Below are 27,538 nucleotides of genomic sequence, written 5' to 3' on the forward strand. Positions count from 1 at the left end.
GCAAAGCCCTGTTCTTGGCTCGCTCTTTGGAGGAAGCTCTAGAGTGTAAGGCTGAACTAGAAAGTGTTAAACAGCTGCGTACAGAAATGGAAGAATTGGTCAGCTCCAAGGATGATGTTGTGAAAAGCGTTCAGGAGCTAGAAAAGTCTAAGCGAGCCTTAGAACAGCAACTAGAAGAGATGAAGATTCCGTTGCAGGAACTGGAAGAGGAATTCCAGGCAACAGAGGATCTGTCCCAAAGAGGGGATAGTGTGCCTGATGCAGTTTTTAAAAGGATCAGTGTTTTGGGGTCTGTCCTGAGTGAGCCTCAGAAATGTGACGACATGTGGCTTGAATCACCCCTTTGGAATAAACCGTTCCTTCAAAAACTTCAAGCATTGGAAAATGTATCATTAGAACTTCAGCAAACAAAGGAGCTGAGTAAGAAATGTGATGATTTCTCAGTTCAGGCTGAAAACCTAGTGGAGAAAACTAAGGCTGTTGGTGAAAACGTGAAGCAAATGAATAAGTGCCTTTCAGGGAGTGTTTCCAAAATGGAACTGGTGAAAGACGGGTGGCAGAAGTTTGATCGTGATCTTGAGATGCATTCCATGTGGAATTCAGATAGAGAAAAGGAACTAGGTGACCTTGAGCGGTCAAATAGTTCAGCAGAAAGTGCATTGAAGAAACCTGTAAAAGAATGTGTTGCAGTTCCATGCTTCTTCACTGATGCAGAGAGGAGGTCTATAATGGATACCACCCAGATCGCTGGGTTCAACTGTGTTGTTGCCTTTAACCCCGATGTTGGTGGAAGAAAAGTCAATGATTGTGTACAGATGTATGGAGAGGCAACTCAAGTCACAGAGGGATGTCAAGAGTCCCTACTTGGAACAAAGCTTAGTGAAGCAAAGGTTCTCAAAGTTTTGTGGAAAACATTTATGGATTGCAGAGAGAGGCGTCTTAAGAATGTTGAAGACATTAAGACTAGCCCAATTGAGTTGCCTATGGATCACGGTCCTCCATGGTGGATTGGACAGACGGTTATGAGGGACAAGCTGTCTGACATTTATGAGAAAGCTGTCAATGAAGATGACAGAAACGAGAAGGAGCAAAATGATGCCAAAAATGCAGTTGAAGAATGTGTATATGAGATGAGAGACAAACTGTGTGGCATTTATGAGAAATCTGTCAATGAAGATGACAAAACAGTTTCATCCGGAAGCTTGAGGATAATAGGAGGCTTATCAGTGAGTCAGCAGTGCCTGACACATGCGTGCCTGGAAATATGTGTCCCAACCCTAGGGTTGAAACAAGAGGGGGGGGTATGTGACAGGAAGTCAGGTAAATCTGGGAATGTAGTCACTGAGAGGAGACACATTCCCACCTGCTTTGAAAGTTCACTGATACTATAGGGTGTTGGCTGCAGAGAGAGCCAGCAGGAAGTTGAAAACCATTCAGCTGTTCAGAATGAGGAGATCAAGGACTCTATAATTTGTCCAGAGAAAATCTATTGAGTGCTGCCTCCTGTCGCTGTGTGAGCTGGGAAGAGGAGGACAGACATACGTGTACCTCCCGACGCCGTGTGGGCATGGGAGAAGGACTGCTGCCGCCTGTCGCCGTGTGGGCTGGGAGAGGGGGACAGTCGGATGTGTGCCTCCCGACAAGCTGGTGAGCATGGGAGAAGACCCCCTACAGCGATGTGAAGCTAAGGAGGGTAACCACGAGTGAAGACGTCTCAAAGGTGAGAAGACAAAGTGTTCCATGTGAAGAGTGTGAAGAGTAAAGGGACCTGTTAAATGAACTGTGTTCAATATGAAGAATCTGAAGAGTAAAGGATCCTGTTATAAATGAACATGTGCTGTGTGAAAGAAAACAAAGGGACATGTTCAATGGACAATGTTTGTGCTGTGTGAAAAGCAAACAAATGGACATTTGAGTGTCTGCTGTAGGATCAGCAGTGTCGGCCCAACAGTAGGTTGGGAAGACTTCTTAGGTAGGTTCCAGCGTGAGAAGGTAGCCGCCCACAGAGGCAAGAAATTTATTTTGTCTTTTATTTTATTTTGGCTGTTTTGACGCTTGCAATTGTGTGAAGTAAATTGCATGAATAAATCAGTCTTGTTTTCAACCTCTGCTCGGCTATCTCTCTGTGAAAACGCACCCCCAAAGGGGTCACCCATACGCCTACCACCGAGCTAATCCCTTACAATATATATATATATATATATATATATATATATATATATATGTGTGTGTATATAGATATATATATATATATATATATATATATATATGTGTGTGTAAATATATATATATATATATATACGCATGAATTATAATCGAATCAATAATATAATTTTATATATATATATGTGTGTGTGTATATAGGTATATATATATATATATATATATATATACATATATACATATGCATATATATACATATGCATATATATATATATATATATATATATATATATATATATATATATATATATGCATATATATATATATATATATGCATATATATATATATATATATATGCATATATATATATATATATATGCATATATATATATATATGTGTATATATATATATATATATATATATATATATATATATATATATATATATATGTGTGTGTGTATATATATATATATATATATATATATATATATATATATATATATATATATATATATATATATATGCATATATATAATATAAAATGTGTTCTGTGTTTTGTGCAACGTTTTTTTTTTTTTTTTTTTACTTTCCCTCCCTAGTTCCGCTCCCATGCAGCATTGCTGCTGCAGGGAACGGAACTAGGAAGTCCTCCTACTGACAGACGAGCGGCGGAGATCTCACTGGCGGTCACAGCAATGAGAGCTCATCGCTGGATCGCCAGGATAAGGTAAGAGAAGCTCCGCTGCGCTCTCTGCACGCTCTGCCCATTGACCCCGAGCGTGACTCGGGGATACCGCTAATAGCAGAAAATTCCTACCCCGAGTCACGCTCGGGGATACCGCTAAGGCGGTTAAGAGACCTGCTAGGGCAGTGTAGCAGAGTGCCTAAAAGGCTGCCTAGAAAAGCCCTGTTTGGGGTTTACACATCTCCCAGGCTCCACTCATACACTTTTAGAGTTCATGTTTTGCACCTCACCCTTTTGTCCTTTATAATCACCTGAAACTCAGAGTCAGTGCTCTTGAGCCTGGGGGAACAGACAAGTTGTACCTGTTAAAGCTGGAAGGTTGGTGGAAAGTTGTCAATCTGTGTCTACAGTAGAGGCTTACAAGCGATAGGCTAGGACAGCCTGATAGTCAGGATTTTTGATTGTGTAGTTAGTGCCGGGAACTCGGCTAGGATTTTGTTTTATGACGTTTTTGAACTCTTTCTGTTTGCATCACTGCACAGCACTTGTAAATGGCACAAATAAACACACTACTGTCTGCAAATATGTCCCTGGACTTGTATTTGTGCAAGAAAGTGTGCTCACCCCAGGGAGTTTTGTACCTGCTACCTATCCCCAGCTCACAGCAGAAATGGGGGGAAATAGGCCAGCACCAAGGAGACATCCCTAAATGTTGTGCAAATGCAAAAGTGAAATGTAATAATTACCAGTCTTTAAAACTGTCTCTTTAGAATTCTTGCATGTAAGCTCATAACTCCATTATCTCTCTTCTAGGAGCATTCGATGCTTGCGTAACATAATTCACTGGAACCTCATCACGGCCTTTATTCTGCGGAACGTCACTTGGTTTGTGATGCAGCTTACATTGAGCCATGAGGCCCATGACAGTAATGTGGTAGGTGTCCCTGATCTCAATGCTTGTAAACACCTTTGTGAATTCCACAACTGTACATAGGTGTGCACATGTCTTTTTCCTCACTGTCTGTGCCTCGGTGTAAGTCACAGTGCTCAGTAAACAGAATGTGTTCTTGTTTATGATACCACAATAGGCTCTGGTAACCTAACTTCTTCCTGCCTTGATATTTTAGTTTTATTGGGGCAGTCTGGCAGAACAGTGCCATTGTAATACTGTTATGTAATGGTATCAGCCAATGATCAGACCAGTGGTGATGTGCAATTTCTACTTTACTTAACAATGTGGAACGTAGATTACACAGGAGATCATGTGAACAGGGGTTTGCAGTACAAAACAGCAATATGAGGAAAGGAGAAATATTCATAAAACGTGTGAAAACAATTATATTGCAGTTCTAGTAATGGCCACTAGATGGCAGCAGAGTGTTCTGAGTTCAGTTTACAGATAGGAAAAGATCTGAATATTCTCACGTGTTACCAGAGATTAATCGTTCATTCAGCAGACTGGGAGTTGAGGGTATTTCCTGCTGGCACAGACTTCACACAGGCACTGCTGATGCTGACTTTGGTCAGGAGGCTCTGGGGGCCGTAGATAGGACCAACCGACTGCTTGGACAACTTCTCCACATGGACTGTAACAGAGTCCTCTCCAGTGACTGGGGCTTGGATAAATACTGTGTGCTCTTGTGCTCACTGCTGGAGGCCCACACACCAGACCGATCGAATGAGGACCCAGCACCTGGGGACAGCTCACTTGCCCAGTCACTGCTGTCCCATCAGGCAGGATCTCTCTGAGCACAGGAAGCTGGGCGGAGCTGGCATTTATACTCCCTGGGCATGTCCTGGAACTCAGGGGATGCTGGGAGCCCAGAGGATTATGGGGAATTGAGTTAAAGGGACTTGCACCTGCATCTGGATAAAGGGGCACACCACTACACTACTACCTCACATTATCTCAGCATTCTCTGCATCTGAGTCAGCAGTTTGTTGCGTGTATATCAATTCTTTGCAAGGGTAACAGAAGCAGTCTCTGTCCCAGCAGTGTAGTACAGACTACCTGCAGAGGTTCCTAAAGTGCCAGCAGCTGCAAAGTGGTGACGAGATTGCTCATCACTTTGCAGGAGATCTATGTGGGATCTCCAAAAGAGTGACATAGAAAAGAGAAAAAAAAGATAGGAAGTCACGGGAAAGATTCACATAGTGTAATACTTCACTTCAGAATTGTAGAAATAGGCAGCTTGCAGAGTGTAATAAATGACTTTCATCTGTAAGGTTGCTACAAACTTTTTAGGAGGACTTTAACAATAAAAGCTGTGCCCAAAAAGCCAATCCAATGACAAAGAACTAGTCACCAGTATTGCCTGTGGACTCCCTGCAGCTGATCTTTCCCCATTACCGACTAACCATGCCTTGCTCAGCACTGTTTGATGGCGGTTATCTTAAGCTGAATATACATGGATCGAAATTCGGCCGATTCAGGTATGGGCTAGCTGGTTGTTCAAAAATCAATCTATCGTTCAACTGCCTGTCGTTTTTTCCAAACAGTGGATGACACCAGCTATATCACTGTTGAACACTAAATTCTGACAGCAGGATGGCTCCCTGCTGTCAGAATACAATACAACAGTGAATGTGTGGATAGGGGAATCAGCTCCTTTTTTTGTTGTTCAACCCACTGGTTCAAAGAAAAAAAAAAATGAGTCACTTACTTTACAGCCTTCCCCACTCATGACTGGTGATCTAACGACTGATGAGGGAAGATTCAAGAAGCAGCAATAGGGTTTGAGAAAGCACATATGTTTTTGAAAACTGTATGAAGCAGAAGCAGGTAGATCTTTGCTCTGGAGGTCCCTGGGTACAGCTTCATCTCCAGCAAGGAGAACAGTAATGATATCACCATTTCTCACTTCAGATCTGTCAGCCAGTAGTTCCCAATCGGAAGTTATACAGCTATAAAGTTGTAGCCACAGGAGGTGCACTGCTATTTTTCAGGAAAAACTCAAGGCGAGAGGTAAATCTTTGAGGGTACTGTTTAGGCATAAGTAGCATTTTGAGATACTTAAAAGATAGCAAGTCTTACTTATGAGTTTAGGGTGTTCAAACACTTGATTCCATAATTTGATGAAATTGCAGAACAAAAAAATAGTGGTCTTGATTGACCACAATTAGATGGAATTGAAATTGTTCCAGTTGAACCCAGTAAAAAAAAAAAAAAAAAAAAAAGTAAACTGGATTACTTTTAACAAAATTGCCATTGTTTTTTTTTTTTTTTTTTTACTTCCTGTACTAAAGCTGTCAATTTATTACTCGGTGTCAACTTCACAGTCTGTTGAAATGAACTGAAATCCTCATCGTCTATGACAATGTTTAGGAATTGAGCAGCGTGGGAACTAACTGGATTAGAATTTTTCTCTACATATACCTCTACCCTGAGACAGATGCTCTTGATGCTGGCATGGTCCATGACCCTTGCACTTTGAGTGCTTTGGTGACAGTAGTTAATACATCAACACAAGGAGGTCATAATCCAAAATCTAGGCAGAAGTCTAACCATGCCCGTGGAAGTATTGCAAGTTTGAGGGTTTCGTTCTTACTCAATAATGCTCCAGAGATACCTTAACAACAATCTACAATTTACTACTGAAATAGTTTTTTCAGGTAGATTTATGATAGAAAGGGCATTTTTGCACAACCTGAACTTGTTTCCAGTGGCAATATAGCTAGAATAAATTTTCATTCACTGCAAGGTGTTTAAACCACTTAAGCCCCGGAGGATTTGGCTGCTAAAAGACCAGGGGGGATTTTGCGATTCGGCACTGCGTGACTTTAACGGACAATTGCGCGGTCGTGCGACGCTGTACCCAAACGAATTTGACGTCCTTTTTTTCCCACAAACAGAGCTTTCTTTTGGTGGTATTTGATCACCTGTGCGATTTTTTGATCATGCGCTATAAACAAAAAAAGAGCGTAAATTTTGCAAAAAGAACAATATTTTTCCCATTTTTTTATATGAAATTCCCCCCCAAAAAAATGTAAAAATCAAAATTTTTTAACATTTTTGGCCAATTTGTTTTATGCTACATATGTTTGGTAAAAAAAATCGCAAAAAGCGTATTTTGATTGGTTTGCACAAAAGTTATCGCATTTACTAACAAAGGGAAAGATTTTTGTCATTTTTGTTGTTTTTTTTTTTAACGCGTAATGGCGGCGATCTGCGATTTTTTTTTTTGCGGTACTGCGACATTGCGGCGGACAGATCGGACCCTTGACTGACATTTTTGACACTTTTGGGGTTACCAGTGACATTTCTACAGTAATCAGTGCTATATATATGCACTGTTACTGTAAAATTACACTGGCAGTGAAAGGGTTAACTTTTTTTTGAGAGGGAGGGGCTATGTGTGTCCCTAGGGGCGTGATTCTAACTGTGATTGGCTGTGGCTTCAGATGTATGAACAGTGATCAACGGTTCTACATAGTAGAACCGTATGATCATCATTCATACACCGGGGAGAATGACAGGCGGCTTGTTTACACTAGCCGCCTGACTTTCTCCCTCTCCCCCGACGATCGCGGACATCGGGTCCGCCGGTCACAGGCGGGCGGTCAGCAAGTGGTTAAGACATGCAAAAATCCGGAATATTACTGCACTCTCTGGTATTTTTATTGAAGTATTAAAATCACATCACAGGTCCATCACATGAACATAAAAGGTAACGCGTTTCGCTCTAAAGTCAGCACTTACTCAAACCTCATATACAGAAACCTTGCATGTAATATATGCAGTATATGCATGATACAAGTGAGCATGGTATGGCAATTAAGAAATTCAACAGCACCCTGGTTTCCTGTTCACAATATGTGAGAGTCAGTCACTCACCTAGAGCGGCATTTCTTTGCTTTTACTGACCTGTGCAAGGTGTTCTAATTATGATCTTAAATCTGCCCTCAGCTTCTTATCGGATTGTCTTTTCTTCCTCTCCTTGCAGGTCTGGTGTCGCCTGGTCACTATAGCTCACAATTATTTTTATGTTACCAATTTCTTCTGGATGTTTGGGGAAGGATGCTATCTGCACACAGCAATCGTTTTGACGTACTCCACTGACAAGCTACGCAAATGGATGTTCATATGTATTGGCTGGTGTAAGTGACTGCTTTGTCTAGGAACAAGCAAAATACAATTTTTGTTGCTATTGTGACTTGCGTCTATTTTTCTTAGTGTTGCCAACCTTTTGGAATGTATTTATTTTTTCCCTACTATGTGTAAAGGACTTTGATATTTTTCTTTTAAAAGAAAGTTTATTGGCAGTATTCATAGTACAAAAGGGTAACAGGCAATATAAATGGGTGCAAAAAAGAGTACAAAAGGCTGTGACGTAAGTAAAGCGGATTCTAGATAAAGAGAATATTGGTTGCATCAATAAGGTACACACAAATGAAAATACAGCAGGACTATCAATATTACAGTACTAGCAAAGAGAATCACTTATATAAAGGAAGCAGAAGAGCTGAGGTCTCAGCATAAAGCCCATTGGTCAATGTGGAATAACAAATAGTGCCTGAGCAGTGATAATAGGATGAATTGAAAACCGCCGTGCAAGAGGGAATATTTGGAAGAGAATTTATGAAGTTGGAGAGGAAAGAAAAAGCAGGATGGGGTTGTAAGAAGAAGATAAGGGAGAAAAAGAGGGGGGGGGAGGGAAAAGGGGATCCCAGGGGCTCATCATGCTAATTATGTCAAATGGTAAGTAGAAGATATCAAATCTGGACCGGTTGGTACACGATATCCAGGGTTGCCAAACCCAAAGGAATTTGTCATGAGAGTCCATTAGTATAACCGTCAGTTTTTCTTTAACCATTATATCATTCACTCGGTTCTTCGCCACCTCAAAACTGAGGGTGGAGATTTCCAGGCTCTTAAAATAGTGAGCTTAGGGCACAATAAAGATGGGGGCAACTAGCGTACGTTCTGTACAGAGAAGAGCGTCGATAGGTTAGTGAAGTAAAGCCTCATAAGGATTTTTCTGAATCTTGGAATGAAATAGAGTATAGAGGAGATTGTAAACTCAGATCCATAATTTGCGACCAGCCCACCAAATATGTCATGGTACTTTCCCTGGGACTTGAATTTTTTTTTTTTTTTATTCTGTCTTTCTAGGTATTCCATTTCCCATCATCGTGGCCTGGGCCATTGGCAAGCTATACTATGACAATGAGAAGTAAGGACTTATAATTGGGGTCAAAACCTTTTGGGGTGAAGGCAGAAATAGTGGAATGTATTAGTAGAGAGTATACATTGATTCTGGAATAAAAGGATAACTCCATTATTAAATATGTTTTTCATTATACAGGCAATACAAATAGCTTACAGCTTTTTCCTGTATAATACTTATTTAATGGCTGATTTCCACACATCCCTATTACCTGTTTAAAAAAGATCATTTTCAATTAGGAGTCTGGCTTTAGTTTTGAGGAAAACAGACACAGGTTTTCCTTAAAGCGGAGTTCCACCCTTAAATTTTTATTTTTACCGTCCGCTTGCTTTAATTTACCTGAAAAAGAATTGGATAATTTACATTTTTTTTTTGTTTCACTTACCTTCTTTTTAATGAAAATATACTTACCTTCCTTCCTCTTCCTCCCTCTGCGGCCGCGGCCCGCGCCGTCACTTCCTTCTTGCATTGACTCCTGGGAGATGAGCGTCATCGATCCCAGGAGTCAATGCGCCTGCATCGGCCCTGCTCGTCATTTCCGGTGCAGGTGCGTCATTCCCTGCTGAACAGCTTCTGGGCATGCCAAGAAGCTGTGCAGGGATGACCCGCCTGCATCGGAAGTGACGAGCAGGGCATTCTGGGATTCTGACGTCACCGAAGAGGACACCAAAGAGGACGCTCCGGCTTCAGCTGCCCACACCTGAGACAGCAGCGCTGGACAAGACATTTTCAAGGTAGGTATTTCTTCTAAAAGGTAAGTGAAAGAGGGGACAGTTCAGAGGCTATCGTTGCTTAAATGCTCTAGCCCTGACTGTCCCGGGGGTATTTTTATCTAAAAAAAAATTTCTAGGGTGGAACTCCGCTTTAAGTATTATGTTACCCTAACATTTTGCATTTCTGATATTTGCTTGTTGTACCATGTACTTGTGTTAAAAGGTATCCTGTTCTGTTTGTATTGCTTCTTTGTGTGAAATACTCAGTGATCCTGTCAGTTCCCCTGCCTTCCTAATTCAAACTGACTGCACTAGGCATGAGAGGACATCAGTCCCAGTGTGGATAGGTTTCTGGCTGTGCTGGGAGCCCAGCCTGCCTGTCCTCCAATGATCAGACACCCCCACCTCTCTAAGTCACTTATACAGCTGAGAACAGAGATTATGTGATCACTTAACAAAACAAGGTATTTGTAATGTTTTTTTTTTTTTTTATAAATATACACACACATTATTTGCCTTTCATTTCTATTTTAAACTGAATAAGTTGTATTACAAGGTAAGGGTTTACATGTGCTTTAAAGTATAACTATAGGCAAAATAAAAACGACATATATGCTGCAGCCTGTCACTATATTTAACATAGAAGTTTTTGTTTTTCTGATCCCCCACACACACCCTATTTCCTGTATTGGGCAAAGCTGTTCAAGTATTTCCTCTATAACCAACTATGTCACTTTCCCATACTTGGTATAGCATGGTATGCCTCTTTACTGTCACTGTGGATATATTTACACTTACCAGTCACTGAGACACTGTTACCCCCACCCACAGCCCACACATATCAGGTCCTTCTTGTGGGCGATCTTTCTGGGCAAGTCTTGCCCCACATTGATTATTGTGGCTGGGCTCCATGTGTAAGAGAGAGAAAAAAATGGCCCGACTCTGCATTACATCACACACAGGCACACCAAACACCACCCTCATCTAAACTTCTCTCTCGCCCCTTGAGAGTTGTTTGTCCAATCCAGTTTTCCTGACAGACTCCATGGCAGCATACATATGGGTTAACCCCGCCTCCACTCCTCCCTTATAGGACCCTACTCCTATAAATCTTTGCTCTGAGCCAGAGGCTGCATTCCTTTTTTGTCCTCCTCCTAAGGGCTAGAATGGTTGAAGTCTTACCTTGGATAAAGTGTCCACTATTGAGGCCTGGTTGTTCAGCAAGCTGTGCCCCAGAAGATGTGTGGAATCTCCACCACTCCCTAGCTATTAGTGGGGTTGAGAAAAGCATTGGATTCTGTGCCATGTGGAGTCTCCAGCAGTTCCCAGCTATTAGCGGGGTGGAGAAGGGCGATAGATGCGGTGCCATGAAGTACTTAGACTTGGCCATTGGCAGGCAAAGCGGCATTACGTGTATAAAATTAAATAAGTGCGCAGGATCAATAGTGTGAATAGCTGCAACCTTCGAACCAAATGGTGATAAAATTGTGTAGAAAAGAAATCAGGTGCGCTAAAATTCACTAGTGTCACAAATCAGGAAAAGGTGTGACACTATAATGAGTGTCCCCCATATACCTGTGATGTGTTTCCAAAATTGATGTGCACTTGAACGGGTGTACAGTAAATACTATGCACCCTGGTGCATATACTTTGGTGTGTTATGGTGAATAGGTGATGATAAATGGATAATGTGATACCAACATAAACCAACAAAGTGCACAAGTAATTCAAAGAAAAAGTGTCCAATATTTCAATGGTTGCCACCTCAGTGTATAGTCCATATACATATAAAAGTGCATAAAGTCCCAATCGTCCCCTCACAGGCTAAAGTAAAATCCACTCTGTGGGTTCCTCTAGATCCGTGGGGTGCAGATGGGTTCCACCACCTTTGTGGAGATTAGCCCCTTACCATAGAGAAAAGAGGTTAAGGACGGATAATCAGCCCAGTAGTGTCTTGGGAATTCAGGGAGGTCACCGTGAAATAATCAGATAGTAAGTGTGGCCTCTTACCGGATCGCTCAAACCAAAAGGCGACTGTCTCACTGATCTTTCGGTGTCTCAACCCAATCCCGGTCCACTCTTGTTCTGGGTGTTACTCTCCGCACAGGTGAGGGCTTCCACGTGTATCTCACAGAAACAGAATCCGACCATAGCGCAGTACCTTTGACAATTTATTAAAACAAAAGTATCCAGTGCACTTACAGTTAGATGTTAACTAATGGACACAGGAAACCGATACCAATATTGGAGAGGCCGTGGCCGCCTGCAGTGCGGTCCTCGGCAACTTGCAATGACGATGCGGCGCTCCTCTGTGACGCGTTTCCACTAAACAGTCGTCTACGGAAATAGGAGTGATTTCTGTAGACGACTATTTAGTGGAAACGCGTCACAGAGGAGCGCCGCATCGTCATTGCAAGTTGCCGAGGACCGCACTGCAGGCGGCCACGGCCTCTCCAATATTGGTATCGGTTTCCTGTGTCCATTAGTTAACATCTAACTGTAAGTGCACTGGATACTTTTGTTTTAATAAATTGTCAAAGGTACTGCGCTATGGTCTGATTCTGTTTCTGTGAGATACACGTGGAAGCCCTCACCTGTGCGGAGAGTAACACCCAGAACAAGAGTGGACCGGGATTGGGTTGAGACACCGAAAGATCAGTGAGACAGTCGCCTTTTGGTTTGAGCGATCCGGTAAGAGGCCACACTTACTATCTGATTATTTCACGGTGACCTCCCTGAATTCCCAAGACACTACTGGGCTGATTATCCGTCCTTAACCTCTTTTCTCTATGGTAAGGGGCTAATCTCCACAAAGGTGGTGGAACCCATCTGCACCCCACGGATCTAGAGGAACCCACAGAGTGGATTTTACTTTAGCCTGTGAGGGGACGATTGGGACTTTATGCACTTTTATATGTATATGGACTATACACTGAGGTGGCAACCATTGAAATATTGGACACTTTTTCTTTGAATTACTTGTGCACTTTGTTGGTTTATGTTGGTATCACATTATCCATTTATCATCACCTATTCACCATAACACACCCAAGTATATGCACCAGGGTGCATAGTATTTACTGTACACCCGTTCAAGTGCACATCAATTTTGGAAACACATCACAGGTATATGGGGGACACTCATTATAGTGTCACACCTTTTCCTGATTTGTGACACTAGTGAATTTTAGCGCACCTGATTTCTTTTCTACACAAAGCGGCATTACGGCCTAAGAGCCGAGCTTTTAGCTGGTGGCCATAAACCCCCTGGGCATGTGCAGCAGTGTCTTCTCTATCCAGGCATGGCCGTGGGGGATGCGGTGATGTATACTTTTATATTGCATATTCCATGGCAGCAGTTTTGTGTGTTTGTCTGTTTTTCTTCCCTGACTCTAATGTCTTCGAGCCTAAGCCACCATTCTCTCTTCCAGCCTTGTGTCTCTGGGTTACTCCTGCCCAGGGACTCAGCGCATGTGGGTGGCGGTGGCATCATTACAGTGAAGAAATTCAATCAGTGGTCTGTACTGTTGATATTGGGATTTCTCACAGGTATATGTTATGCATTACCACCCTTGTGTGCTGTCTGTGTGTGTGATTCTGCATGGGTTCTATCACCTGTGCAGGTTGGCTGTCTGTGCAGTTTCTACACTATGGATGTATCACTGCCCCTGCCCCCCTTGTGGCCATCCCTTGTGTAGCGGGTATGGGAGGGTATGTTTAACCCTTTCCTTTCCTTGCTTGCCTGGGCACTCCTTTTAGGTTTTTAACCCTTTCTACCCTATTTTGTTTTCTTTTTAGGTTTTTTAGTCCTTCTAGGTCAGATTGAAAATACATTGCACAAGATGATAAAGACCTCATTAGGTCACTATATCAACATTCTTCTTCCAGATTTAGTCATCATTGGTCACCGTGAAGGTCCAGCCTTCATAGCAGAAGCTCTGAATCCTCCTTTAGACAGCACATCCACCGCCACGTCAGCCACTCCAAGGAAGGAGCCTGCTGGGGATGCAGGACTTAGGTCCCAGTCTCTGTGTGAGCCATGCAAGCCCAGGCGGTTGAAAAGGAGATGGTGATGGTGATCCAGCAAATGGAATCTCTGGTGAGGCGCTTAGTGCAAGAATCCCTTAAAAAATAGGGTATAAGCCTCACGCAAAGTCCAACAGCCGTTATGGCATGTTCTCCCACTAGGGACGGCCAGGAAGAGCTTGAACCGTCCTAACCAAGCCATCCATCTATGAAGACCTCAGACAGTGAGACAGACCGAGATGAGTCCCTTGTGATGCCTTTGGTCAAGGTAATGAAGGGGGCATTTACATGAGTAGAACCTGTAGAGTTTTCTGCAAAGCAAGAGGACGTTCTTTAAGCACCTCTAGAGAGAGCGTTCTAATTTTCCATTCCTAACGGAAATAGGGGACATCATTTTGGATGAGTGGAGCAAGGTCACGAGCAGTGTTGGTAGTAACTGCGTTTAAGTAAACGGCGTTACTTAACGCAGTTACTTTTCAGGGTAACGAGTAATCTATCTGATTACTCGTCCTCTCCCTGTAATGCCATTGCCGCTACTTTCGGCTGCGTTACCGCAATTACATCTACCGCCACTAGATGGCAGTAGATGTAATTGTATTCCCCCTCTCCTCTATGACCGCTGTCCGTGGTACTGGAGAGAGAAGAGGAGGAGACTCAGTCAAGTCAGTCACGCGGCGCCAGGTGTCAGACAGCACAGAGCGCCAGGAGAGGGCATAGAGTCCGGGCGGCGAGTCGGCTATCCGACCCAGCCATTGCCGCCCAGTGCGCCCACAGTGCCAGACAGTGCCATCCACATTAGTACTTCACTGTTGTGACTTACTTTTGCCAGACTGGCAAAATATATATAAAACAAGGCAGTTACTTTACTTACAAAACGATATAGTCCAGGTCTAGGAGACTCCACCACCACCACAGGGCAGTGCACTGGGCAGCAGGAAGTCCACCACCACCAGTCCACCAATGGTCCAACGCACACAGCCAGCCCAGAAGAGGAGAGAGGCACAGACAGGCAGGCCTGAGGCCTGCAGGAGGACAGAGCCAGAGGGACCCGGACAACAGTGTGCCTGCCAGGCCAGAGGCCACACCACCACCCGCAAGCACAGCAGGTACCAAAAAAAAAAAACTCAGTCAGTCACAGACAGTCAAGAGTCAGGACTCAGACCCCCACCAGCCGCCACACCACCACCAGTGTGCCACACCACCACCACCAGTGTGCCACACCACCAGTGTTCCACACCGCCACCCCACCACCAGTGTGCCACACTGCCACCACCAGTGTTCCACACCCCCACCACCAGTGTTCCACACTGCCACCACCAGTGTGCCACCACCACCAGTGTGCCACACCGCCACCACCACCAGTGTGCCACACCGCCACCACCAATAGTGTGCCACACCGCCACCACCAGTGTTTCACACTGCCACCACCAGTGTGCCACACCGCCACCACCACCATTGTGCCACACCGCCAACACCAGTGTGCCACACTGCCACCACTCGTGTGCCACACCACCAACAGCCAGCCACTCCAGGCAGCAGGTACCAAAAAACAAAACAAAATACAGTTACTCACAGTCAGGAGGACTCAGGACCCCCACAGTGTGCCACACCGCCACAACTATTAAAGATCTCATAAAACGTAATTGCATTATAGAATAGTAAAAAAAGTCGCAGTAACTTTGCTGAGTAACTAATTACTTTTTCAATCTGGTAATTGAGTCAGTAACTCAATTACTTTTTGGGAGAAGTAATTTGTAACTGTAACTAATTACTTTTTTAAAGTAAGATGACCAACACTGGTCACGAGATATACCTCCCTTTTAAGCAAGATGGCCAAGCTCTATCCATTCAGAGATAAGGATGTAAGCATCTAAAGGCTGCCTCTCTAGTTGTTGAGGCTTTGATGAGGCAGTCGCTTTTCCTTGGAAGATGCAGTGAATGGCCTGAAAGTCGGCCTGGCTCTTGTGCCCATGTTTAAAGTGATGGAAAGGTGGAAGGAGAATGTGGACGCAGTATTCAAGAGCATTTTCAGAAACTCAGTAGTTCAGGTGCCGGAGCTTGTGTTGGTTTCCATGGTGAGGCTCCAATTAACATCCTCTGCATAATGACATAGGGTTATGCTCCCGTCAGTTACGGTAAAGGGAGTGCTATGGCTGGGGCCTGGGCTTGCTGATCCATGTAAGATCCTTTTGAGGGGCTTCATCTTTTGGCAAGCTGGATAGCACCATAACCTGGGCCACAGTTGGCAACTTGGGTCTTGCCTCAGGACCGGCGCCTGCTAGGATGCAAGATGACACAGTCTAGAAAAAAAAGTTCAGAGCTTGCAAGGGTAGCACGTTTTTACAGACCAGGTCTGGATTTTAGGAAGAGCTGGTGAAAAGGCCAGATATCCCCTCAGAAGTATGCTAAAAACTTGACCTCGGGTATCCAAGAAGCTACTAAGTTTGAGCCCTTAGACTATTGGAACGTCAAAGCGGTCTTTTCAGGACACGCATGGTCCATCAGAAGTCCTCCTGCTCTCTGATTCGTTTCCACTGATTTTGCCTCACTCTGAGGTAAAATTAAGCATATACTCTTGTATTAGGTAAAGTCACTGGTGTCGCAAAGTGCTTCTGTGCCAGTCCAAGAATGCAAGAGATTTTAGGCCATGTGTTCGCTCCTTTTAATGGTCATGAAGGGGAGCAGCTTGCGGAGGCTGATTTTAGACCTCACGCACCTGAATCAATTTTCATCGAAAGGAGAAGTTTAAGATGGAAACAGTGTCCCTGATTCATAGGGAATCCAGCCAGGTGACTGGCTTGTTTCCATTAGACCTAAAGATGCTTACTTTCATGTGCCCATTGTAGAAAACATCCGCGAGTTCCTTTGGTTTAGCCGTAGGTCAGCTTGCTACCAATCAGGTTGTCAACATTACCCTGTGTGTTTTCAGGATCTTATTGGTTGTTAAGGTCTTTAGCAAAGCAAGGAGCATATGCCTGCATAGTTATTTGGATGTCCTTTTCCTACTGTCCTAAGACAGAGGGAGCCCAGAGCTCAGGTCTTTTAAATGCTCCTCAAATTCTGGAAAAGAGATGCCTGGAGCCCACTCAGTCTCTTGTGTGCCTTGGGGGTTAAGTTCGATATAATCAAGAGGACCATAGCTTTGTTTCTGGATCTCAATGTTCTGGAACAGAATACTCCTGGCCCTGTCTTCTTCCCACCTGTGCGCCTTTCAGTGTCTAAAATGATCAACACTATGGTGTTTACAGATCTGATGGTCAAGTGGGCGCTCCAGAGAAGGCGGCCCTTCTAGAAGGGGTTTCTGCAGCAGTGGAAGCCAGGAAGCAGAATTCAACATAACCTCAGTCAAGAGAGAGAGTCCCCTGGTAGCTCCAATGGAGAAACTGGCTCATTTGTTATTCCATTGCCCTATTTCCTGGTTCACAATCATGTTCGATACCACCAATACGGGATGGGGGGGCTTGCTGCCTGTCGGAGATAGCTCGGCAAGTGGGCTGTCAATTTCACAAGATTGTGTTGAACATTCTGAAACTACGGGCAGCCTTCTGCACCCTACAGGCCTTTCACCATATAACAAAGGAAGCGCCAGTGCTCTTAGGCTAGTCAACACTATGGTGGTCTCCTACATTAAAAGACAAGGGGGGACTCACAGCCTGTTCTCTATTACAGGAAGCGGAGCCAATTATGTCTTGGGCTCAGAAGAATTGAGCCTACATCCTAAAGGCCTATGTCCCTGGAGTCCAGAATATTTGAACAGACTTTCTTTCCAGAGACCAGTTTGACAACAAGGACTAGTCTCTACATGTGGAGGTTTTTTCAGGCGCAGATGCCCTTACGGATCATTGGAAATGCAGCGTTTCCTGTGCGTTTCTTCAAGTCCTGGTCATCCTAGGATTTCTAGGAAAACCCTGAACAGAAGTTGTGGAGGTAGTGGCAGTGATGCCTTATTGGCCAATTAAGCCATGGTTCCCCTTGCCAGCACTGTTCAGCTACCGGAACCCAGTGCCCCTTCTCATCAGGCCAGACCTTGTGTCACTGGGTACATTTCTGCATCCATGTCCAGCATGGTTATGTCTGACGGTCTGGTTCTTGAGATTGGAGGTCCTTGGCTGCTCTTCCAGAGTCATCTCCTCTCTTGAATGCTAAGAGAGTGAACACAAAGTTTGTGGGAGAATCTGGTCAACGTCTGTGCAATACATGTCTGCTGCTGATGGATCATGTACTGATCTAGAAGTTCTAAATATTTTGGGCTTCCTCCAGTTGGATTTAGATCTGGCTGTATCAATCAGCTCCCTCAGATTACAAGTGTCAGCTTTATTGGCCTTCACAGGTGTTTCCAGGTCTAGTCATCTTTTCCTGTCCAACAATTCTTCAAGGGAACAACTAGGCTCAGACCTCGGAGTAAGTGGAGGTTTTCCAAATGAAATCTTCTTGTTCTCAACTCTCTCTCGGGAATTGGAGCAGAGTGTTCTAGGGCTGTCTCCATTAAAGGCCTCTCTGTCTCTGTTTGCCTTTCTCCTGGCTTTCACGTCAGCATAAAAGCCTCAGAGATTGATTCACCGGTCATGGAGAACCTTTCTTAACATTGCTCCAGTTCGAGCTGTGCTTTTACCTATGCTTGACTCAATTCCCAAGGGTACATCAGTCTTTCATGGGAAAAGTGGAGTTATGTTTTAAAGTCTAATGTTGCTACCCTTTCTCCCTGGACCTTGATCCAACCCATAAATCCTTGGTATACATGTTACAAATCTATGTCCATTCACTAGCTTAACATAACTGTGTCATCCCCACCTACCTCTCGCTCACCCTACCTCTTGCCCCCCCCCCTCATCTCTTGTACCTCCTTTCACTTTTTAATCTGTCTCCCTCCCCTCTATCCTTAAGAAGTGTTCCAAACAGAAAACAAAAAATTTCCTATCAAATACTTACCGTAATTTTCCTTTTCTGATGGACTTCATGGCAGCAGAAGTTCCCACCCAGAGTCATGAGTAGGCTAGTTACGAAGCGCGGTCTCTGGCTCAGAGCAAAGATTTATGGGAGTGGGGTCCTATAGGGGGAGGAGTGGAGGCGGGGATTACCCATACCTGTGCTGCCATGGAGTCCATCAGGAAAGGAAAATTACGGTAAGTATTTGATAGGATATTTTCAGGGGTTTTTTTTGTAGAATTCTGCCACAATTACTGTCAACCTCCAGCAGATGGTGTTATCACACTGCAGGCAAACTCCATGACCAAGGTCAACATAAGGCCACAGCTTGCCTTTTGGTCCCCTCGATGATGGACAGTTTAGCCAGACATTCCCATCATTACCTCCAACAGAGGTCTAGGGGTATTTTTGCTGCATCTATACCCCCATAAACCATAGCAGGAGGTCATGCAAGAACATTTTCTCAGCAGATTGATCCTTTACTTGTGAAAACCTGATATAAACACCCTGCTGTGTACAGCTTTTTTTTAGGTTTCAAAGTAGTATTAGGTTGTATCCTCAGATGTCTTATTGATACTCAAAATAGATGAAGATGTAGAACAACATCCTTAAGGACTTGCTCACACCATACATGCATCAAAGACATCAGTTTCACACCAATGTTGATGTCATGTCAGTTTTTTTCCAGTGCAGAAAACTGCATACATGTTGCAGATTCCTGCGCAGAAAAAAATCTGCACATGATACCAGTTTTGTGGTGTGAAAAAGGCACAAAGGAAACAATATTTTTTTTGTGCCCTTGTAGAATGTGTGCAGAAAAACTGACCTCTCTGCTCCATGGTCTGAAGGAGGCCTAAATCTTCAGCAAATTACAATCCCCCAACATGTTAAGAGCCTCATTATGGCTCTTATTATCAGAAAAATGGCAGTGCAGTTCCCCAACCACTATTATTATATTTAAGTGCAATAAAGGTTTTGGGAGAGAGGCACCTTTTATACAAAGCCCTCAACCAGGATTCATTGGTACCACATCCCTTTGGATACACTTTTGAAAGACAAGAATCTCTAATACAAAAAGATTTTTTTTTGTATTAGAGATTCTTGTCTTTCAAAAGTGTATCCAAAGGGATGTGGTACCAATGAATCCTTATGGGATTTTAATGGTACCAAAACCAGTTTTCTTAAAAAGGTAGTTAACGTTCATTAATACGTATTTAAGGAATAGTCATACAAACATTTAAAAACCCCCGCTTGTAGGGCATATTCACAATACAATATAAATGTTACATAATACAGCCATCAAGAAGAGATATAATCCATATTGTTATCTCCAATTGTAGTGTACAGTGTGTGGGGAGTGATTGCTTATAGCTTCTTCAATGCGCTTCATGGGACAACCGCCTGCTTCTTCAGGAAGAAGGCAATAAATGACATCTCTGGAAATTATAAGATAATACATTAAAGCAAAGGAAACAAAAAGATGTTATGTATGAATCACAATCCTTTTTAGGATGGTACCGTTATCATACCTGTTACAGATGCTGACCAATGTATTTAAAAGCATAAAGAGGAAGGAAGAGGCTTGCATAGGATGACACCAGTGAAAGGAACGGATCCTAATATTCCTAAAACTTCTCACAGTGCAAAAAGTTTATCCTTCAAACATCCAATGTGAAAATGAGAAATACCAAAGTGTTAAAAATGTATATATTTTCCGATATAATAGAGCAAAAAAGCAAAGAAAAAAACTAACGTAATAGTCTCTTCAGTAGACAAACACAATAAAATGGTCAGTGATAGCCCAATGTGTTATAGACTACAACCCTATTCCCCAGTACCCAGCTGCATTATGTAACATTTGTATTTGTATTTTATTGTGTACAGATGTTCCTTTTATTGCCCTACATGCAGGGCTTTTTAAATGTTTGTATGACTATTTCTTAGATATGTATTAATAAAAGTTAACTACTTTTTAGGATTTTAGTACCTTTAAAATTCAATAAAAGTTGTTTTTTTTTTGTGCTAGGGTTTCTTGTCTTTCAATGTTATTATATTTACAATTTTGATGATTATTGGAACCAAAGTGAATATAGGATGTTGCAGCTTGTGTTTCCAGCTCCTACATTTCTTTGGATTGGCTTAAGAAATGTACTAGATCTGTGTCAGTCAGAATATTGAAGCTCCTGTACAGCATTCTGACATTTGGATCTAAGAGCCGGTTCACATTAGAGCGATCCGACTTGTCGGGGCGACCTCACAAGTCGCGGTGCGCTTCTCGCACCGCGACCTCGGAGCGGCCGGCACGGACTTCATAACATTGAAGTCAATGCAGGTCGCTCCGGGTCGCCCCAAAGAAGCTCCGGACCCTTTTTCTAAGTCGGAGCGACTTGCGTCGCTCCTATTAGAATGGGTCCACAGCTTCTCTATGGCAGGCGACCTACGGCGACCTGTCAGGCGACCAGGTCGCCTGACAGGTCGCCCCAGTGTGAACCGGCTCTAAAGCAAACTATTCAATACCTCTCTAGTTTTTTTGCAATTAAAAAAATAGGTAGATCTTTGCAGTGAGAGATAAAATATTGTGCTGAGAACTTGCAGTCCCATAGAACTTGAAAGCAATAATTCTACAGTGTGACTATCCCAACATGGTTGAATTGTCCATGGTTGAACCCAAAATTCACACAACTTTCACCCACAATATACACATATCCCAATGTAATCCTTAGTGGAAAAATTGTGATTGTCTGGGGAAAACAATGGGGTTGATTTACTAAAGGCAAATAGACTGTGCACTTTGCAAAGTCCAGTTGCATTCGGCAAGTGCAATTGCTCCAGAGCTTAGTAAATGAGTTAAAATTTCACTTTGCAAAGAATACCCAGTCACGTGCAAGGAAAAGAAAAAATACAAGCACATTTTTACCTGAAAATGATTGGATAATAGAAGTCAGCAGAGCTTCTGCTCATTTACTAAGCTCTGGAGCAACTGGTCTTGCAGAATGCAATTGTCCTTTGCAAAGTGCACAGAACATTTGCCTTTATTAAAAAAGAACCCCATTGTGTCAGGACCTGGATCACCTTCTGATGGCATCGTTATTCCTACAGCTAAAGGGTGCAATTCCAGTGGCTACCAGCGCGTGTCTCCCAGCAGTCAGCAGATCCCAGTAATTAGGCTCCACCTGATGCTGGCTGCTAGGAACGTATATAATCCCACCCTTGCATCAGTGTTTCAGTATTTTGCCTGTTAGCCATTTACCTGCTTGAGGATTATCCTGATCCCTGTACCTTGCATCTAGTGCCTATATCCTGTTACTGTAACTCTGCCCACCTTTTCCCAATCCTTATTCTGGTCATGCCCAGTTATGTAAGTTTGGCTCCATGTGTATATAGTGTATTATAAAATAGGTTGTTGGTTTGGTTTTGCTTTACTGTCATGCTTATTTTCCACATTTGTTTTCCTGTTGGTTTGGTGATGGATAGGTGTTGTGTGCATAAATAAACTTTATTTTAATCTTATTTAGTCTGATTTCAGTTTCCTAAGTACAGCTACACTAAACTGGTCATCCCTGCTTCTGCTGGTATCCTTTACACAATAATAAATAGACCCCAGTAAGTGCAAAGATGTACAACTAACCACGTAAAAACTACAGTGCCTCTAGAAGCTTGTTTTAAGGATTTAGGGTTAAATTATGCTGTACTATAAACAGAAAACATCAATCAAACCTTTATCTTTTCCAGAGGGAGTTGAACAGAATGGAGTGCAAGGGCATTCAGATACCCTTTCCAAAAGCTTCACCTCCTATTCACACTGCATCTTCTCAGCCTTCTGTAAAATGATTTTGAATGGTTTAAGAAGGGGTGTATGGAAAGTAAAGTTAAAAATGGAGTTATCCTTTAAGTATGGTCATATAAAGTATGTTACACATTAAACATGGTCAGAATAGGAATGCATTTTCAGGTCACTTCTGGGCTGTCATAATGTTTTATCTATTCCAGGTGCTGGTTTGGGAAGAAGGCCGGAGTGTACACAGATTTTATTTATCAAGGTCCTGTCATCCTCGTACTGCTGGTAAGGACATAGGCTGATCTCATTAGGCGTGCACTGCAATAACCACAGCTTTTGATTATATGGAGCTTCCTTATAATCTTTATGGCACAGAAAGCACTATGTTACCATACTGACCCAGAATGTACACTGTAAATACAATTATTGTGTTAATAGACAAGTAACAAAGACAATAATGTATAGCAGGAGTTTCTAATCTTTATGAACAAAGGGCCAGTTTACTGTCCTCCAGACTTTGAGGGGGCTGGACTGTGGCTAGTGCGAGTTAAAAATGTCCTGGCGTCAATGGGTGTAAAGAATGCCCCTGTGCCCATGTGAAAAAGAAAAAAAAATGATGCCCAAGCATTGGTATTAGCGGGAGGAATATTGTCCTATTGTTATTATGGGAAGAAATTGTGCCCCATCATTGGTGTCATTGGGAGAAATAGTGCCCCTTTGTTGTTATCAGGGCAAGGAATAGTGCCCCATCTTTGGTGTCAGATGAAAGAATAGACCCCTACAGTTGGTGCCGGTGGGAGGAAACGTGTCCCATCAATGGTGTCAGTGGGAAAAATAGTGCCCCATTGTTGGGTTCAGTGGTAGGAAAAGTGTACTATTTTTGGTGTCTGACAGGAATTATACCTCATTGTGTGTGTAGACGGAATAGTGCCTTGTATCAAGGGGAGTTTGGAGACCACTAGTGTACAGTCATAGTTGGTTCCGTTTTGCATAGATACAATAACTGTATGAAAATATTGAAGGGGTTCTTAAATCGTACAGTCTAATGACAGCAGAATCACATACTAGCACTGCACACTGGGACTGAAAAGCAGCATAGCAGTCCCTACTTATGGAAATGTGCAGAATTTTCCAAGTTCAATAAAGCAGTAGTATAATAACAGTATGAGTGTGAGCTCATTCTTCTATAATTATGTTGTTAAACTATGGAAGAATATGCAAATAGGGTGTGAATTAAACATCTAAAACCTTCAAATAACCCACATGCTTATTGTGCACTTAGATGTTCATCATTATACAGGTATTTGGTGTTTCACATCTAACAATATTGACTTTTTTTATTCTTAGATAAACTTTATATTTTTATTTAACATTGTGAGGATTCTGATGACCAAGCTCCGAGCCTCCACTACTTCAGAGACCATCCAGTACAGGTAAGTTATCACTTTTGAATGTTTTATCTTTTCCTTCTTTCTAATTGTTTTCTTAAACTCCAGACTGTCTTTCCCTGCTTGAGTATCCCTATTAATTTTTCTTCATTGCCTTCCAGGAAAGCAGTAAAGGCAACTTTGGTTCTGCTGCCTCTTCTGGGAATCACCTACATGCTTTTCTTTGTCACTCCAGGAGAAGATGAAGTCTCACGAATTGTCTTCATCTATTTCAATTCATTCTTGCAGTCCTTCCAGGTAGGAAAGAGAATTTGACCAGTCTTGAGTATATATTGTGATATTTTGGGGCCTGGATCACTAGCCATTTGTGTCTTTGTAAAACAAACTATTTTTATTTTTCCAAAACTATCAAACAAAACTGGTTTAAAACAAATTTTCAGGTTTCCGCCAACATGAACTTGTTCCACAACAAGGTTAAATTATCTGCCTTGTCCAGAGGTCCAGAAAAGGTCACTAATAGCCCAGCAGGATCTTAGCAGCCGAACAGCCCACCGTATATAGTCCAAAAATTATAATGGGACAGAACTCCTCTCTTTTAGTAAAACTGTGGGTAAGCAGAGTACTCTGGATGATCCTTTTTAGAAGATCTTTCCCACCCAAGATCTCTCTGAGTCTCTTAATTCTGGGACCCATATAAGGACTTAATAATCCTGGAAAACTTAAAACCAGTCTTTTCTTTTAATTGCATCACCCTGAAACCCCTGACCCTGCAGGGGTGAGAATCCCTGAGTACTCAACTGCTTCTTTGGTGGTTTCTCCTAAAGGGACCACAACCCAAACCATGATGACACATATCTACTCTATCCAAGACCCATCCAATATATATATATATATATATATATATATATATATATATATATAATGTTTCAAATTGTTTATTGCTTCACAGAAAGTGAAGAAATAGGAATATTAGGCTTTTCTAAAAAAAACTCAGTGTCTGCATTTTCAAAGATTTCGCTTTCCTGTGAATCACTGAACTAATATTTAGTTGTATAACCACTGTTTCTGAGAACTGCTTTACATCTGTGTTACATGGAATCAACCAACTTCTGGCACCTGTAAACAGGTATTCCAGCCCAGGACAATTGCACTACATTCCACAATTCCTTTGCATTTCTTGGTTTTACCTCAGAAAGCATTTTTATGTCACCCCACAAGTTTTCTATTGGATTAAAGTGGTTGTTAAACCACTATGTGATCTTTACATCATCCCCTCTGTTAGTTTACAAACTGTATCCTAGTGCCTGTGCTTTATTAAAAAAAAAAGCAGATTTCTAATTGTTTTCACAGCTCCTATCGGCGATCACTCTCTTCTCTTCCCGTCTGACATCTCCAGGGGGCAGGGCCAAGAACTTCCTCTGTCGTCAGCTGGGGAGGCGGGGATTAAATGAGGAGAGAGTCGGGAGTCACGTGATGGCCGAGCTGCGCTGTGAAAACAGGTAGAAATCGGCTTTTTTTTTTATTAAAGCACAGGCACTGGGATACAGTTTGTAATCTAACAGAGGGTATGGTGTAAAAATCACATAGTTTTGTAGCAGCTGGGAGGGGAGGGGAGCAGAGCGGCGCTAGTGAGCTTATAGGCAGGGAGGGGAGGGGGGGGAGTTTAGAGGGAGACAGAGGAGAGCTGCAGATAGCTGGGGATGACGGAGACACGTACGCTGACCACGGTGTCAGGGCTCAGCAGCCATGATACACCATGGCCAGTGTACGGGGGGAGGGTAGAAACTAGCAGGATCAGCCAGGTATTTTATGTGATAGAAGGGGCCAAAATACACAGCACAAGCACTGTGCTGTATATCAAGCTTTAAGGGAACAGGATCTGTTTTTTTTTTTTTAGGGTAACAAACGCTTTAAGGACTGGAAATTGGGTTGGCTACTCAATAATGTTAATCTTGTTGGTATGGAACCAAGATGCTGCTCACTTACTGGTATGTGTGGAGTTGTTGTCTTGTTAAAACACTCATTTCAAGGGCATTTTCTCTTCGGCATAAGGCAAAATGACCTCCTCACGTATTATGATGTATTCAAACTGATGCATGATCCCTGGTATGTGATAAAAAGGCACAACACTGTAGTATGAGAAACACCCCCATTTCATGGTGCTTGCACCACCATGCTTCACTATCTTCACAGTGTACTGTGGCTTGAATTCAGTGTTTGTGGGTCATCTTACAAACTGTCTGCTGCCCCTATACCCAAAAAGAACAATCTTGCTTTCGTCAGTCCAAAAAATGTTGCGCCATTTCTCTTAAGGCCATTCAATGTGTTCTTCAGCATATGTTGTTTTTTCATAACAATGGGCCTTTGCGGGGGCTTCTTACTGATAACTTGGCTTCACCTAGGCATCTTCTTATTGTTACAGTACTCACAACTCGTAACTATAGGCCTTCTTTTTACATAGTTACATAGATTGTGAGGTTGAAAAAAGACATCAGTCCATCCAGCTCAACCTATGATGTGTGTGTGTGTTTGCTTTTAACCGTACATTGTATACCCCTGTATGTTGTGGTCTTTAAGGTGCCCATCTAATAGTTTTTTTAAACTATCAATGCTCCCTGCTGATACGACTGTTTGCGGAAGAGAATTCCACATCCTTACTGCTCTTGCAGTGAACCCCCTACGTATTTTAAGGTTAAACCACTTTCCTCTAGTTTTAGTGAGTGGCCACGTGTCTTATTGTATTCCCTTTCTTTGAATAGTTTGTTCCTTATGCTAGGGTCGCCAGTACAGTATTTGTACATTGATATCATATCCCCCCTCAATCGTCTCTTCTCCAGAGAGAATAAGTTCAGTGCTTATAGTCTTTCCTCATAGCTGATGTCCTCCATTCCCCTAATTATTTTTGTTGCCCTCCTCTGGACTCTCTCCAGTTCCAGCACATCCTTCCTGAGGACCGGTGCCCAGAACTGGACAGCATACTCAAGATGTGGCCGGACCAGAGTCTTGTAGAGAGGGAGAATAATCTATTTATTTCTGGAGTGAATCCCCTTTTTTATATATCCCAGTATTCTGTTGGCTTTGCTTGCAGCGGCTTGGCATTGCATGCCACTACCCAGCCTGTTGTCTACCAGTACACCCAGGTCCTTTTCCATCCTAGACTCACCCAGAGGTTCCCCCCCTAGTGAGTAGCTTGCTTTCTGGTTTCTGGCACCCAAGTGCATTACTTTACATTTTTTAACATTAAACCTCATCTGCCATGTAGTTGCCCACCCCATTATTTTGTTCAGGTCCACTTGTAAGGTTTCCACATCCTGCATAGAAGATATCGGCATGCTTAGTTTAGTATCATCTGCAAATACTGAGATTGTGCTGGATATCCCCTCCTCTAGATCATTTATGAAGATTTTAAAACAGGATTGGCCCCAGGACAGAACCTTGGGGGACCCCACTTTCCACACCAATCCGAGTACTCCCCATTAATCACCACCCTTTGCACTGGAGCCAATTCTCTATCCAGGTACTCACCTTATGGTCCATACCTACCTTCCTTAGTTTGAACAGTAAGCGTTTGTGGGGAACGGTGTCAAAGCCCTTTGCAAAGTCCAGATACACCACATCCACAGGCTTATCTTTATCTAGGTGGCAGCTCACTTCATCATAGAAGGTTAATAGATTGGTTTGGCAAGAACG

The 27,538-nt window shown here is 42.8% G+C and overlaps 1 protein-coding gene across 1 annotated transcript in view; it reads left to right on the plus strand.

Moving 5' to 3' along the window:
* Positions 1-27,538, plus strand: part of CRHR1 (corticotropin releasing hormone receptor 1) — a 369,096-nt gene that overhangs the window by 335,136 nt on the left and 6,422 nt on the right. Inside the window, exons 7-12 of the mRNA XM_082272731.1 lie at positions 3,664-3,784; positions 7,794-7,947; positions 8,963-9,023; positions 22,673-22,745; positions 23,808-23,893; positions 24,010-24,145. Of these exons, the coding sequence (XP_082128857.1) occupies positions 3,664-3,784; positions 7,794-7,947; positions 8,963-9,023; positions 22,673-22,745; positions 23,808-23,893; positions 24,010-24,145 (631 nt within the window). The remainder of the gene's footprint in view (positions 1-3,663; positions 3,785-7,793; positions 7,948-8,962; positions 9,024-22,672; positions 22,746-23,807; positions 23,894-24,009; positions 24,146-27,538) is intronic.

Source organism: Pelophylax lessonae (assembly GCF_965119305.1).
Source record: "Pelophylax lessonae genome assembly, chromosome: 11".
Taxonomy (NCBI): domain Eukaryota; kingdom Metazoa; phylum Chordata; class Amphibia; order Anura; family Ranidae; genus Pelophylax; species Pelophylax lessonae.